This window comes from Dermochelys coriacea, chromosome 24 (assembly GCF_009764565.3).
Source record: "Dermochelys coriacea isolate rDerCor1 chromosome 24, rDerCor1.pri.v4, whole genome shotgun sequence".
Classification (NCBI taxonomy): domain Eukaryota; kingdom Metazoa; phylum Chordata; order Testudines; family Dermochelyidae; genus Dermochelys; species Dermochelys coriacea.
The window spans coordinates 3080054-3094251 of NC_050091.1; the positions used below are offsets into that span (position 1 = coordinate 3080054).

General features: G+C 46.8%; 1 protein-coding gene across 2 annotated transcripts; it reads right to left on the reverse strand.

Annotated features, from left to right (window-relative positions):
• Window positions 1-3667: 3667 nt before the first annotated feature.
• LOC119847804 (CD48 antigen) lies at window positions 3668-13012 on the reverse strand. 2 transcript variants are annotated; one of them, XM_038382899.2, is made up of 5 exons: window positions 12694-13012; window positions 8373-8699; window positions 5517-5780; window positions 4292-4478; window positions 3668-3802 (listed from the first exon to the last, which is right to left on the reverse strand). In XM_038382899.2, exons 1-4 carry the CDS (start codon window positions 12764-12766, stop codon window positions 4384-4386), a joined length of 759 nt encoding a protein of 252 aa, XP_038238827.1. In that variant the 5' UTR covers window positions 12767-13012; the 3' UTR covers window positions 3668-3802; window positions 4292-4383. The 2 variants fall into 2 exon arrangements, with proteins under 2 accessions (XP_038238827.1, XP_043358142.1); XM_043502207.1 differs by lacking the exon at window positions 3668-3802 and having other exon boundaries at window positions 4291-4708; window positions 4974-5780; window positions 12694-13000.
• Between the last annotated feature and the right edge of the window lie 1186 nt (window positions 13013-14198).

The window sequence follows — 14198 nt, forward strand, 5'->3', positions numbered from 1 at the left end:
TGGCTATACTTCAACAAAAAAGCTTCAAAAACAGACTCCAACGAGAGACTGCTGAATTGGAATTAATTTGCAAACTGGATACAATTAACTTAGGCTTGAATAGAGACTGGGAATGGATGAGTCATTAAACAAAGTAAAACTATTTCCCCATGGTATTTCTCCCTCCCACCCCACCCCCCACTGTTCCTCTGATATTCTTGTTAACTGCTGGAATTAGCCTACCTGCTTGTCACCATGAAAGGTTTTCCTCCTTCCCCCCCCTGCTGTTGGTGATGGCTTATCTTAAGTGATCACTCTCCTTACAGTGTGTATGATAAACCCATTGTTTCATGTTCTCTGTGTGTGTGTATATAAATCTCTCCTCTGTTTTTTCCACCAAATGCATCCGATGAAGTGAGCTGTAGCTCACGAAAGCTTATGCTCTAATAAATTTGTTAGTCTCTAAGGTGCCACAAGTACTCCTTTTCTTTTTGCGAATACAGACTAACACGGCTGCTACTCTGAAACCTAAGAATATCAGAGGAACAGTGGGGGGTGGGGTGGGGGGGAGAAATACCATGGGGAAATAGTTTTACTTTGTGTAATGACTCATCCATTCCCAGTCTCTATTCAAGCCTAAGTTAATTGTATCCACTTTGCAAATTAATTCCAATTCAGCAGTCTCTCGTTGGAGTCTGTTTTTGAAGCTTTTTGTTGAAGTATAGCCACTCTTAGGTCTGTGATCGAGTGACCAGAGAGATTGAAGTGTTCTCCAACTGGTTTTTGAATGTTATAATTCTTGACGTCTGATTTGTGTCCATTCATTCTTTTACGTAGAGACTGTCCAGTTTGGCCAATGTACATGGCAGAGGGGCATTGCTGGCACATGATGGCATATATCACATTGGTAGATGCGCAGGTGAACGAGCCTCTGATAGTGTGGCTGATGTGATTAGGCCCTATGATGGTATCCCCTGAATAGATATGTGGACAGAGTTGGCAACGGGCTTTGTTGCAAGGATAGGTTCCTGGGTTAGTGGTTCTGTTGTGTGGTGTGTGGTTGCTGGTAAGTATTTGCTTCAGATTGGGGGACTGTCTGTAAGCAAGGACTGGTCTGTCTCCCAAGATCTGTGAGAGTGATGGCTCGTCCTTCAGGATAGGTTGTAGATCCTTGATGATGCGTTGGAGAGGTTTTAGTTGGGGGCTGAAGGTGATGGCTAGTGGCGTTCTGTTGTTTTCTTTGTTGGGCCTGTCCTGTAGTAGGTGACTTCTGGGTACTCTTCTGGCTCTGTCAATCTGTTTCTTCACTTCAGCAGGTGGGTACTGTAGTTGTAGGAATGCATGATAGAGATCTTGTAGGTGTTTGTCTCTGTCTGAGGGGTTGGAGCAAATGCGGTTATATCGTAGCGCTTGGCTGTAGACAATGGATCGAGTGGTATGATCTGGATGAAAGCTAGAGGCATGTAGGTAGGAATAGCGGTCAGTAGGTTTCCGATATAGGGTGGTGTTTATGTGACCATCGCTTATTAGCACCGTAGTGTCCAGGAAGTGGATCTCTTGTGTGGACTGGTCCAGGCTGAGGTTGATGGTGGGATGGAAATTGTTGAAATCATGGTGGAATTCCTCAAGAGCTTCTTTTCCATGGGTCCAGATGATGAAGATGTCATCAATGTAGCGCAAGTAGAGTAGGGGCATTAGGGGACGAGAGCTGAGGAAGCGTTGTTCTAAGTCAGCCATAAAAATGTTGGCATACTGTGGGGCCATGCGGGTACCCATCGCAGTGCCGCTGATTTGAAGGTATACATTGTCACCAAATGTGAAATAGTTATGGGTCAGGACAAAGTCACAAAGTTCTGCCACCAGGTTAGCCGTGACAGTATCGGGGATACTGTTCCTGACGGCTTGTAGTCCATCTTTGTGTGGAGTGCTGGTGTAGAGGCTTCTACATCCATAGTGGCTAGGATGGTGTTTTTAGGAAGATCACCAATGGACTGTAGTTTCCTCAGGAAATCGGTGGTGTCTCGAAGATAGCTGGGAGTGCTGGTAACGAAGGGCCTGAGGAGGGAGTCTACATAGCCAGACAATCCTGCTGTCAGGGTGCCAATGCCTGAGATGATGGGGCGTCCAGGATTTCCAGGTTTATGGATCTTGGGTAGCAGATAGAATACCCCAGGTCGGGGCTCCAGGGGTGTGTCTGACCTAATCTGGGCCTAATCACATCAGCCACACTATCAGAGGCTCGTTCACCTGCGCATCTACCAATGTGATATATGCCATCATGTGCCAGCAATGCCCCTCTGCCATGTACATTGGCCAAACTGGACAGTCTCTACGTAAAAGAATGAATGGACACAAATCAGACGTCAAGAATTATAACATTCAAAAACCAGTTGGAGAACACTTCAATCTCTCTGGTCACTCGATCACAGACCTAAGAGTGGCTATACTTCAACAAAAAAGCTTCAAAAACAGACTCCAACGAGAGACTGCTGAATTGGAATTAATTTCCAAACTGGATACAATTAACTTAGGCTTGAATAGAGACTGGGAATGGATGAGTCATTACACAAAGTAAAACTATTTCCCCATGGTATTTCTCCCCCCCACCCCACCCCCCACTGTTCCTCTGATATTCTTGTTAACTGCTGGAATTAGCCTACCTGCTTGTCACCATGGAAGGTTTTCCTCCCCCCCCCCCCCCCCCCGCTGTGGGTGATGGCTTATCTTAAGTGATCACTCTCCTTACAGTGTGTATGATAAACCCATTGTTTCATGTTCTCTGTGTGTGTGTATATAAATCTCTCCTCTGTTTTTTCCACCAAATGCATCCGATGAAGTGAGCTGTAGCTCACGAAAGCTTATGCTCTAATAAATTTGTTAGTCTCTAAGGTGCCACAAGTACTCCTTTTCTTTTTGCGAATACAGACTAACACGGCTGCTACTCTGAAACCAGAACAGTGGGAGGTTGTTATGCGAAATCCCTCAGGAAGTAACACTTCCAAAGAGGTCCTACAACCAGACATGCTCAACCCGTGAAAAAAACCCCACAAAAATTGGGCTTGTCTTTGGCTTAATTGGCTTGCGAGTTGCTTGTTGGCTAGTTTTTGGCCTGTAGCTTGTTGCTTCTTTTTTTTTTTTTTAATCTGCTCCCAGCAAGCAGGGGCAAAGGGGAGTAAAGGGGGCCAATGGGCAAACAGGGGCAAGGTGGGGAGAGAGTCAGGGGTGCATAGTGGGCCCACCACTGTCCCAGACTGCATGCCGGGGGGACCTAGTCACATAGAGTGTGGAGGTACTTAGGGATTGGCTTGTTTTGGTCTTGTTTTGAAATGGGATTAGCTTGATTTTTGGTTTATTGTAAAAGTCAGGGTGCTTATTTATGGTGTGAAAGTTGGCAACTATACCCACAACCTGGAGCGGCTGCACTTTTAAACTGGATTTTCCAGATCCCAACAAACAAAGGAAGGACTTTTGGATAAATACCCTGAATTTAGGTTTCAGAGTAGCAGCCGTGTTAGTCTGTATTCACAAAAAGAAAAGGAGTACTTGTGGCACCTTAGCGACTAACAAATTTGTTTGATTATAAACTTTGTGAGCTTCAGCTCTAGGGCCTTTGTTCTTATCCAGCAAACAGCTAGAATCCTTCCCTGCACCCCCGCCCCCATCTGCAAAAAAAGTGAGGCTATTATAGCACCCAAGTAGTGGTCCTTGTTTCCACAACATCATCTTCTCCTTAGTTCTCTAAGTCCCTGGTTCAATCCCCAGTGTGCTGGCCAAGATGGTGGATATCCATCAAACTCAGTTATTTCAGGAGTTCATTTTGGTCATTATGCTCTAATAAATTTCTTAGTCTCTAAGGTGCCACAAGTACTCCTTTTCTTTTTGCAAATACATGTGGGAACACGGTGTATCTGTGAGCTAGTTAAGAATATTTATGAGCTAGTCAAGGCCGCGGTGAACCTTTAATGAGCTTTGAGAAAGAGTTACAGGCTGGAATGTGATCCAGGCAAACTGGCAACACCAGACTTTGTTGACAACAGATAGCGGACAGCTGTGCTCCAATCAAGAGGAAGGACGCACATGCATGGCCCGTGCTTAGGCAGCTCGACCAACGAGATGTCTCTGCTACCGGGTGATGGACTTTGGAGGGGGTTGAAAATATTATGTAAAAGGAGTGTATAAAAGCAATGAGAAAATAACAGATAAACGGCTTAGCTACCAACCATATTTGCTGTTGTGCTTTGTTCGGCTCGCATGAAAACCCCAACAAATACAGACTAACACGGCTGCTACTCTGAAACCTGTCATTTTTATCTTGTGTGTTTCACCAGGTCTGCCCGGGAACGGGCCAGTGCAGGCAATCGAGGAGATCATTGTGTTCTCTTGGCTTTCACCAGAATGGCAGCCTTAGACCCAGTTATGGACGAGGAGGAGAAATCCAAAAGCCAGAATGGAATCGGCCGTCTTCCGAGCCAGGGACAAGGGCACAGCTGAGTTCTTCTCTGAAACAAGACAAGAGCCTGTTATTTATAGAACCTGCCAGTTATTTATTAACAATAATACAAATGGGCTGCCTCGCCCCTGCCATGGAAAACCCACAGGAGGGGGTAGACTTTAGGGGCAAGGATGAGCAGGGGTCGAAGGAGAGGGGAGCAAGGAGAGGATGCACAGCAAAACACAGGGAAAGCAGCCCTGTCCCTGGCCTGAGCGCTCTGCCCCCTACCCCCCATATCTCCCAGTGGGTGCAGAGAGAGCTCCCCCTGCTGCTTCAATCACCCAGGATGACATTTCTCTCCCCCCTGTGCAGAATGAGCCAAGGAGACACCCCCAAACCCCAGAGGATCCCCCCAATTATCGACACAGGCTCCCAGAACCTCACAGCTGGCTCTGGAACCCAGTGCCCGGCTGCAATGGCACCATCCTTGTGGCTAATCATCTGGGATCCCCCTAGAACACACAATCTGCACTGTGTCTTCCCCACTGACCCCCCCACACACACCCCCTGCTGCATCACTTTGTGCCTTGTGCTAACGCAGACACCACACCCTGCACTGGTGCCTCTAATGGACCCCCTTGGTCGGGCCATCGCCAGGGACTGTCCCTGAAACCTCTAGCTCCAAAGCCCTGGCCTCAACCCCCTGAGGACTCAGCCCATCACCTGAACAACAGCCCATCAGCAGGCGGCTCTCCTTTGTCACAGTCACGCACAGCCCTTCCAACCCTGGGCAGCATCACGCCGCGTGGCCAGGATCCGTCATCCAACACACAACACCCCCAACAGCCTGGCATTCCCAATCTAGCACCACGGTGGCTGCAGCGTCACCAGCAACTCACAGCCCAGGGCAGGTCAGCAGAAGACTGCTCTGGGGTCCCCCATGGGGGGAAATACACACTGGGGAACAGCAAACGAGACTCTCACTCAAAAGTCACCAAAACCACGGCTGCCCTGCTTCAATTGAGACCTAACCAGAGTGGCTGCATAGCTAGCCTGTACAGCCAGATAGACGCAGCAAGATAAATGAATGCAAAGTGAATGTTACCATCCCACGTGCAAGGGCTTCTGTAATAGACCAAGCCCGTCTCTTCACTGACGGGGTTGCTGACGACGCATTTGTAAGATGCGGGACTTTCTGACTTTAACTGTTCGTCCAGTGTGCTGCTACTTTTGCCAACAAAATCCTTTTCATTCTTGTACCAGCGGTACGTCACTTGGATGGCATTCACAATGCAGTCCAGGGTGACATTGCACCATCCATCTTTGTTGGCTCTGATAATGACGTTCATTCTGGGCTTAGGGATGCGGTCTGGAAATAGAGAAAAGAGAAATTCAACAACAGGCCAAACCGTGACAGAGATCTAACCGTGGGCCAGATCCTCAGATGATGTAAACTGGTGGTGCTCCAATGAAACTGATCTATACCAGCTGGGGATGTTGCTTGTATAGATTTTATACAGAAGGGTCTAGTAACGAGAGAAATTCAGACTGCAAATTAGGCGTAAAATTTTAACGATGAGAGTAATTGACCATTGGAACAATTTACCAAGGAGTGTGATGCGTTCTCCATCACTGACAATTTTTAAATCAAGATTGGACATTGTTCTAGAAGATCTGCTCTAGGAATTGTTTTGGGGCAGGTCTCTGGCCTGTGGTATCCAGGAGGTCAGGCTAGATGATCACAATGATTCCTTCAGACCTTGGAATCTTTGAATGATGCTCATCTAGTCTGGCTGCCTGTGTAATGCGGATCAGACAATTTCACACAATGGCTTCTGCTTCCAACCCATTGACTTGTGGCTGGATGAGAGCGTATCATTTAGAAAGAGGGTCCAACCATGATGTGGAGATCTCAAGTGATGGAGAATCCACCATATGCCTTGGTGAGCTGTGTCAGTGGTTCATTTCCAACCCTGTTAAATACAAACACAAAATGAGACAAAACTTTCTTCTAGCTTCAACTTTCAGCCAGTGGATCTTGTTCTACCTTTATATGCTAGACTGATAAGAGAGAGCTCTTCAGAGACCTTCCCCGTGTGTCTGTACTGCTTTGAGAGCGAGTCACTATTTTACCTTCCCTTTGATAAGCTAACTAGAATAAACTCATTAAAAAGTTTCCCATTGGAGAGCATGTTTTCCAGATCTCATCATTTTCCTTCAGCATTTTGGGGGTGATGAAATACACCCCTCGTTTGGATCACATACATTAGATCAACAGTACCAAATTCCCTGTGTACCTCCCCCCCCATCCTGTCTACCCACCATCTCACCTAGCAGAGTGCATGTGACCTTAGGCTCTGTCTGGGTGCTTAGATAACCTCCCTCACCCCAGCATCTCTCAGGACTCCATGGCCATTTCTTCACACCCTGAAGCACAGAGAGACCCCTGGCCAAGGCCTTAAGCTAAGATTTTTAAACGTGACTAGTGACTGTGTGTCCCTCAATTCTGGATCCCCTGTAGGAGCCTGATTTTCAGAGCCCAGATACTCAGCACTTTCTGAAAATCAGGTCCCTTTAAAGTGTGCCCAGAAAATGGGGCATCCCAAATCCTTAGTCTTTTTTTGGAAACCCCGGCCTAAATGACTAAACCTAATGCATCCGATGAAGTGAGCTGTAGCTCACGAAAGCTTATGCTCAAATAAATTTGTTAGTCTCTAAGGTGCCACAAGTCCTCCTTTTCTTTTTGCGAATACAGACTAACACAGCTGCTACTCTGAAATCTGTCATATACACACACAGAGAACATGAAACAATGGGTTTTATCATACACACTGTAAGGAGAGTGATCACTTAAGATGAGCCATCACCAGCAGCAGGGGGGGAGGGAGGAAAACCTTTCATGGTGACAAGCAAGGTAGGCTATTTCCAGCAGTTAACAAGAACATCTGAGGAATAGTGGGGGGTAGGGTTGGGGGGAGAGACAGATTCTTCTGTTGGGCTAAGAGTATAGTTGGATAGATTAACAATATTGCTGGGTGGGTTAAGGGAACCACTGTTGTGGCCCCTTGTGGCATGTAGTAGTTTAGATAGTTTAGTGTCCTTTTTCTTTTGGAGAGAAGCAAAGTGTGTGTTGTAGATGGCTTGTCTAGTTTTTGTAAAGTCCAGCCACGAGGAAGTTTGTGTGGAAGGTTGGTTCTTTACGAGAGTATCCAGTTTTCAGAGCTCATTCTTAATCTTTCCCTGTTTGCTGTAGAGGATGTTGATCAGGTGGTTCCGCAGTTTCTTTGAGAGTATGTGGCACAAGCTGTCAGCATAGTCTGTGTGGTATGTAGATTGTAATAGATTTTTTACAGTCCTTTTGGTATGATGTCCCTCTGTTTGCATTTGGAGAGGAAGATGATGTCTGTCTGTATCTGTATGAGTTTTTTCATGAAGTTGATAGATTTCCACTCTATACGGCTAAATTCAGTGCCTTGCATACTGACAGGTTTCAGAGTAGCAGCCGTGTTAGTCTGTATTCGCAAAAAGAAAAGGAGTATTTGTGGCATCTTAGAGACTAACAAATTTATTTGAGCATAAGCTTTCGTGAGCTACAGCTTATACTCAAATAAATTTGTTAGTCTCTAAGGTGCCACAAGTACTCTTTTTCTTTTTGCGAATACAGACTAACACGGCTGCTACTCTGAAACCTGTCATTAAGGTCAGTACCTGACCCCTCCCCTTAAAGCCCCAGCCACAAAGATTCCAGAAAGAACAGCTCTGGCGATGGAGCATTGGACCTAGAACCTGAGCTGAGGATCTGGCCCATTTCTAGGAGCCTCTTTGTCCCATCCAGGCTGTTACCTGCTCCTTCCCCTGCCTTGTGGGCATTTCGGGCTGGGGAGAGAGGAAGGTGCATTATCGGGGCCCTTCTTACCTCACCATCCCTGACCCTTGTGTGAAGAAGCCACTCCCAACTCACCGTACATGTTCAGTTGGATACGTTCACTTGTCGTCTTGCTTTGGTTGTCCTCCACATCTATCTGGAAGATGCCGCTGTCTTGCTTCTGCAGCTGGTCAATTTCCAGGGTGTGATTCTCATAGTAATTCAGTTTATGACGTTTATGAAAACTGTCATTGCGGTAAGACACTGAATGATTCCATTTTTTAGTCAGGATCTTTAAGGACTCATCGAACCACCAGATGATCTGCTTGTATTCCTCTGGGACTGACAGTTTGGGGTTTAGATACACCTTGCCATGGACAATCCCATTCACCTGATTGTGCGGCACCTCTGTGGCCTCGTAAGCTGTCAACAGACAAAAATCAGAGTTGCAATGGGAAGCAAAGGAACAAGCATTACTCTTCGTTAGTTGTTGGGTGAACTGGGACAAGCTAGTGTAAATGCCCCTTGCTGTGCCTCAGTTTCCCCCTGTAAAATGGGGATAATGCTATTGGCTCTTTTGTGAAGGACTTTGAGTTCTTGTGACAATCAGGTTCCAGACTGCCCTCCCCAGTGGAGAACAGAAGATTTAGGCCCCCCAAAATGAGCAATGGAACGTTCCTTGAGGCCGGTTTAACCACAGTCTGTATTGATGTCACATAATGGCCATCATGTTCAGACTATTCCCAGCTTTCACAAAAGCCCTTACTCAATATACTCCCATAGTACAACAATACACCCTGCAATCAGTTGGCTCAGCGGCTCCTTTTTGGGCCTAACTTTCTGTTTTTCCCCTTGTGGTGTCCGGACCCAGTAACACAGATCTACAGCAGCAAAGAGCCCTAGCTCTAGGTATTGTTATGTGGTAAGTCCCTAGCAAAATGGAGCCTTGATTGCGGCCCACTAGGTCTTGAACCACTCTGATATTTGTACTGAAAAAGCTTGTCAAACCATTTATTTCCCAACAACAATATAATACGCACAGGGGCCTGCCGGTGTCCAAGGGGGCCTGGAGCAAGCAGAGCATTGTGACTTTGGTATCAGCGAGGACGAACATATAAGAGATTGTCTAGAACACTGCGGGAAATTAGAGTTGATGTCTGAGCTAACTGGGGCCTGGGGGTACAACCTGCACAGAGGGGTGAGCTAGCACAAATGCATGTGACCCACAAAGGGAGAAGTGAAAGGAAGAGCAAGAAGAAGCAAAGAAAATGCTGGAGAGGAGGGGAAGAAATGCCATTTAGAGGACAGACCACTAATGGAAACGGAGATCCCTGGGCAGAATGGTGGCAGGTGTCGTGGGGGAGATACAGGCCAAATGAGGTCTGCCCAGCTGGATGAAAGGACACTGACTGCCTGTCCCTCAAAGCACAGAGATCACGGAGACTGGCAAGAGGGGGACGCCCATTTCTTGGGGTCGATGCCCCAAACTGGCATTCGGGAGCGGGCGTGGGCTGTTTATTGCTGGGAGCAGGATTCTGTCATGCTGCTTTCTTATGTCGAAATTATTGGGATTACTTCAGCAGCAAGGTCCTAGAAATATCTGCGGGGGGGGGGGGGTGTTGGGTGTTTAAACAGCAAATGTGGTTTCCGCAAAAAATGACATTTTCCATGGGAAAAAATGTTGATTTTGGCTGAACTATTTCTCTGGCTTGTGAGGAAAATCCAAATGGAACGTTTCGCCCTTCATCTGTGTCCACTTGGGCTAGTGCAGAACCTCCCGCCCCTGTTCTCCTCCAGCCTACATCTCCCATGACGCACAGAAGCCGTTCATCCAGAGGGGAGTCCCCACGAAGTGCCACTGCTGCAATGAAGCAGAAAGGATGGGACAGAATATTCTTCCTGCCTGGGGAGATTTAACTGATGCACCCATATTTTCCGTATTTGCTCTAACAGGTGGATCCTGCCAAGTTCGGCTACACCCGGACAGCACTGTCACCAACTCACTGACTTTGGGCAAGTCACTTCCTCACTCTGTGCCTCAGTTTCCCCCTCTGTATAATGATTCCCAGAGATTGCTGTGGTAGGGCTAAGTTAAGGTCTGCATTCTTTGCTCCTTGGTAAGTAAAGTTGCTACAGAAGTGCAAAGCGTTGTTTTTATTTCCAGTTTGGGCTTAGATTGCACCCATTTTTATTTTCTCTCCTGCCCCAATTTGTTTTCTGGGGTCCTAATCAATAACCAACATATGATGGTCTCATCCTTTACATTTCCTGTTTCGCCCACCATCCCCATCTACAAATTGCCCAGAATTAGCAAGAGAGGCTGCTTCATGCTGAGCCACTTTCTGTGCCTATCATTTCTTGTTTGAGAGGCCATTTCATCTTTTGAGGGAGGTTTTTTTTTTTTTTTAAATCATGGAAAGAGCATTTTCATGAGTGACACAAGTAGTGAATCCAGCAGGGGTCATCTTTAGGGTCAGGGATTATCAGCAGTCAGAACTGAAGTCTCACACTTGAGCTAAAGGAGTAACTAACTCCATTAGCTGGTAGCAATACCAGATTGTTACTCCACCATCACTAGAGTGGAAGGGGACAGACATACACACACATCAGGTGTGTTAAACACATTCATATTTATAAGTTGGACCTTTTGAATTGGTAATCTAGCAAACAGAGTGTGCTCTATTCACTGGAGGAAGTATTGCCTAGTGGTTAGAGCACTGGCCTGGGATTCAGGAGACCTGGCTTCTATAATTGGCTGTCCTGCTAGGTGAAGTCACTTTCCTTTTCCGTGCCTCAGTTTCTCCCAGTCTGAAATTGGGACAATGGTACCAATTTAAAAAGCACATTGAGATCCATGGGTAAGAAGAGCTAGAGGTGATTGTTTTTTTTTTTTTTGTTTCTTGTTTGGTTCAAGCAAAACGCCCTACACGTGACCGCTGCTGACTCTGGGGGAAGTTCAGCTCCTTTTACCACTTTATGGTCTCTTGATTCGCTGTATGTGCTTCCCCGTTGCTGCTGCGTGATGATGACAGAGTGGATTTTGCTGTTTCAACTCAGCCTACTAAGCTGGACCATCTTCTCCAATACACAAGAACTACCATAAAAGGCCATTACTAAGGGCGGGGGGGGAGGCAATCACAAATACCATGTGACCTGCCATAGACACGTAACGGATGACATAAGGATTAATAAATACACCACCCTTTACACAAGCATTGAAGGCACTGAAACGCTTCTAAAAAGTTGGGCCTTTCAGCTTCCCTCCTCCACACTGCCACCACCATATTGCCAACCCTGTGCCTCCCAAAATCACGAATGAGGTCCCTCACGCATGAGATTGTCTTTTTTAAAATATTAATTTTGGGTTCTTTTTTATGTGCCTGCTGGGTTTTGAATGTTTATGGATCATGTTTTCAAGCTTTTCTCCACAACCACAAAGGCTGGAAATTTAGCATTCATTTTTTTTTAAAGTGAGATTCTTACATAATCACAGGGCTCCAGCAGCTGGGGATTTTTAGAAAAATACCAAGACTTGCAACAAATTCACAAGAGTTGAATCCCTATTTTGGAGTAAGTAGAGCAAAACCCCTGTCTGATTCCCCTGATCACTGTAATGCTATACACAGGAGGAAAAAAAACAACCCCTTCTGACCAGAAGTGTGGATTTTGATGGCCCTAATTTCAGTGTGTGCCAGGAACAAATGTTGTCAATGATAAAAAATGACGAGCTTCTAGATCCTTGGAGACTGAAATACTCTAGAAGCTTTCTCTGGAGCTTTCCAGTCTGTGGGCTGGATTTAGCCCATGGACACAGTTCTAACTGACTTCAGTGAAGAAAAACTAGGCAGGGAAAGGAAATGTCTGTTCCAGCTACCCAGCTAAATACAGTTAATAGTTCTAACAATCTCTCTGGAGCTTTGATGCAGCGACTTGTGCGAGCCCCTCGGCTTTGGTCTCTGTGATGGAAAAAACGGGCTTTCATTTAAAAAACAAAAACAAAAAATAAGTTTCTAAGCCTGTTCTTGTGATGAGCCTGAAAACTGTAACTTGAAAGGAACAAGGCAGCCGTGCTCCACTTAGTAAAGAAATGTCGGCAAACACTTGATCAGAATTTATATCCGTTCCCCCACCTCCAGCCCTCCAAAATAAAACTAATCTACCACAAGGCAGGGGAGTTTGAGAAAGAATCAAATCACTAGCACACGCGAGCACACACACAGCCCAAATCTGCAACCCAGATCCAAAAAGTATGGAAGGGTTTGGGAGCGACAGCTCTGCCAAAGAACTTGCGTTAGAAAGGCACCTGCCCATTGCGAAGGATCAGCCTTCCAGCCATAAAGAGAAGTGCCAGGACAGCTGGAAGAGGAATGTGAAGCAAGCCCCTTTTTCAAGAGAAAACCCAAAATGTTTGCCGTACCTTGTAAGCTGCTGAGCACCACCAGGCATGCAAAGCTTGCAACAGCTGCCGCCATCTTCCCCAGGCGCGGCATTTAGAACCAGGATGTCCTCTAATCAAGTTACGTTGTCAAAGGACCTGATTCTCACTTACACCAGCCATGTAAAAGGGCCTTAATATGGGACTAAATTACAGGTACACCTGCATTAAGGCCCCTTTATACTAGGATAAAACTACACTAGGGCTTGGTGTAAATGAGAGACAGGCCAATCCATTTTAAAACAATTACTTTAACGAGAAAGTGCAGTGCGACAGGCGTCTAAATCTAAAGAGAAAGAGCAGTTAAAGTTCCCTTTTTTGCAGGATGTGACATTTTTTAAAAAACCACTTCCTCTTGAGCAAGTTTTAATTTATGAATACCGCATTTTAGGTGTAGACTATTGTACAGAATCTAGCACATAGATCCAGTCTCAAGCCAGTGGCTGTAGTTGCTATTGTAATCACGAGAACAACCAGACCTCTGGCTTCACATCCCCACTCTTGACAAAAGCCCTTTTATGTCTCAGCTGAGAAGTGCAACCATTTTAGTGGTTTTGTTTTATGGCCCAGCGTTTCAAACTAGCATAAATGAATGGAGCCCAACTGCAGTCAACAGGCCATATCCCCCACTACTACAGCCCTGCATATCTCCATTGACGTCAACAGAACTCCATCAGTTGACACCAGCTGCCTCTCTGGCCATTTATTTTTCAGCCGCCATTCACTCCCCTGTAACCCACAAGCCTCCCAGCCTAGCTAATGATTTCTTTGCATCCCCCTCCCTGCAGGGCAGGGACGCGGGTGCCCCTCTCTGTTGCATCACATCACCAGCCACTTCTCCCGCCGACATCTCTGTTTGTTCATTTGTGGTCCTTCTCTACTGGACTTTCAGCCACAGAGCAAGCGCAGCCGGCCTCGAAATCCCCAGCGTCACCCCTTGGATAGAAGGGAGCAAAGTTCTCTCCCGCCACAGGCTAGCAAGCCAGCGAGGCCAATGAAACGCTTGGAGTCCATGCAGCTGCAACACAGAATCTCCTTCAGCTGGGAAGGGATGAAAGCAATATTAAACACTTACTGGTACGGGGGCACACGCTGTCTCGCCTGCACCGCCTGGGGCTCTGGCGGCAATTTAAAAGGGCCCGGGGTTCTGGCCACTGCCGCAGTAGCAGCAGCCGGGAGCCCTGGGCCTTTTTAAATCACCGGCCCCGGGACAGCTGCCCCTTTTGCCCCTCCCCACCATCTGCAGCCCTGCTGGTAGGGTTACCAATGGGGGGGCAAAAGGGGCAGCGATGTTTAAAGCACTATTGTGGCAGGGCTTTCACCTTGGCTGCATAAGGGCCGGTACCAGCTTATTAGCAGTACACTGTACTGGCCCGTACTAGCCTACTTTCACCCCTGCAGCCGGGATACTGTAGCACGCTGGCTGCCTTTGTGCTGGGAATGGCTGCAGCCCCATGCAAAGGAGTGCTGCTAACCTGCCCCTTCAT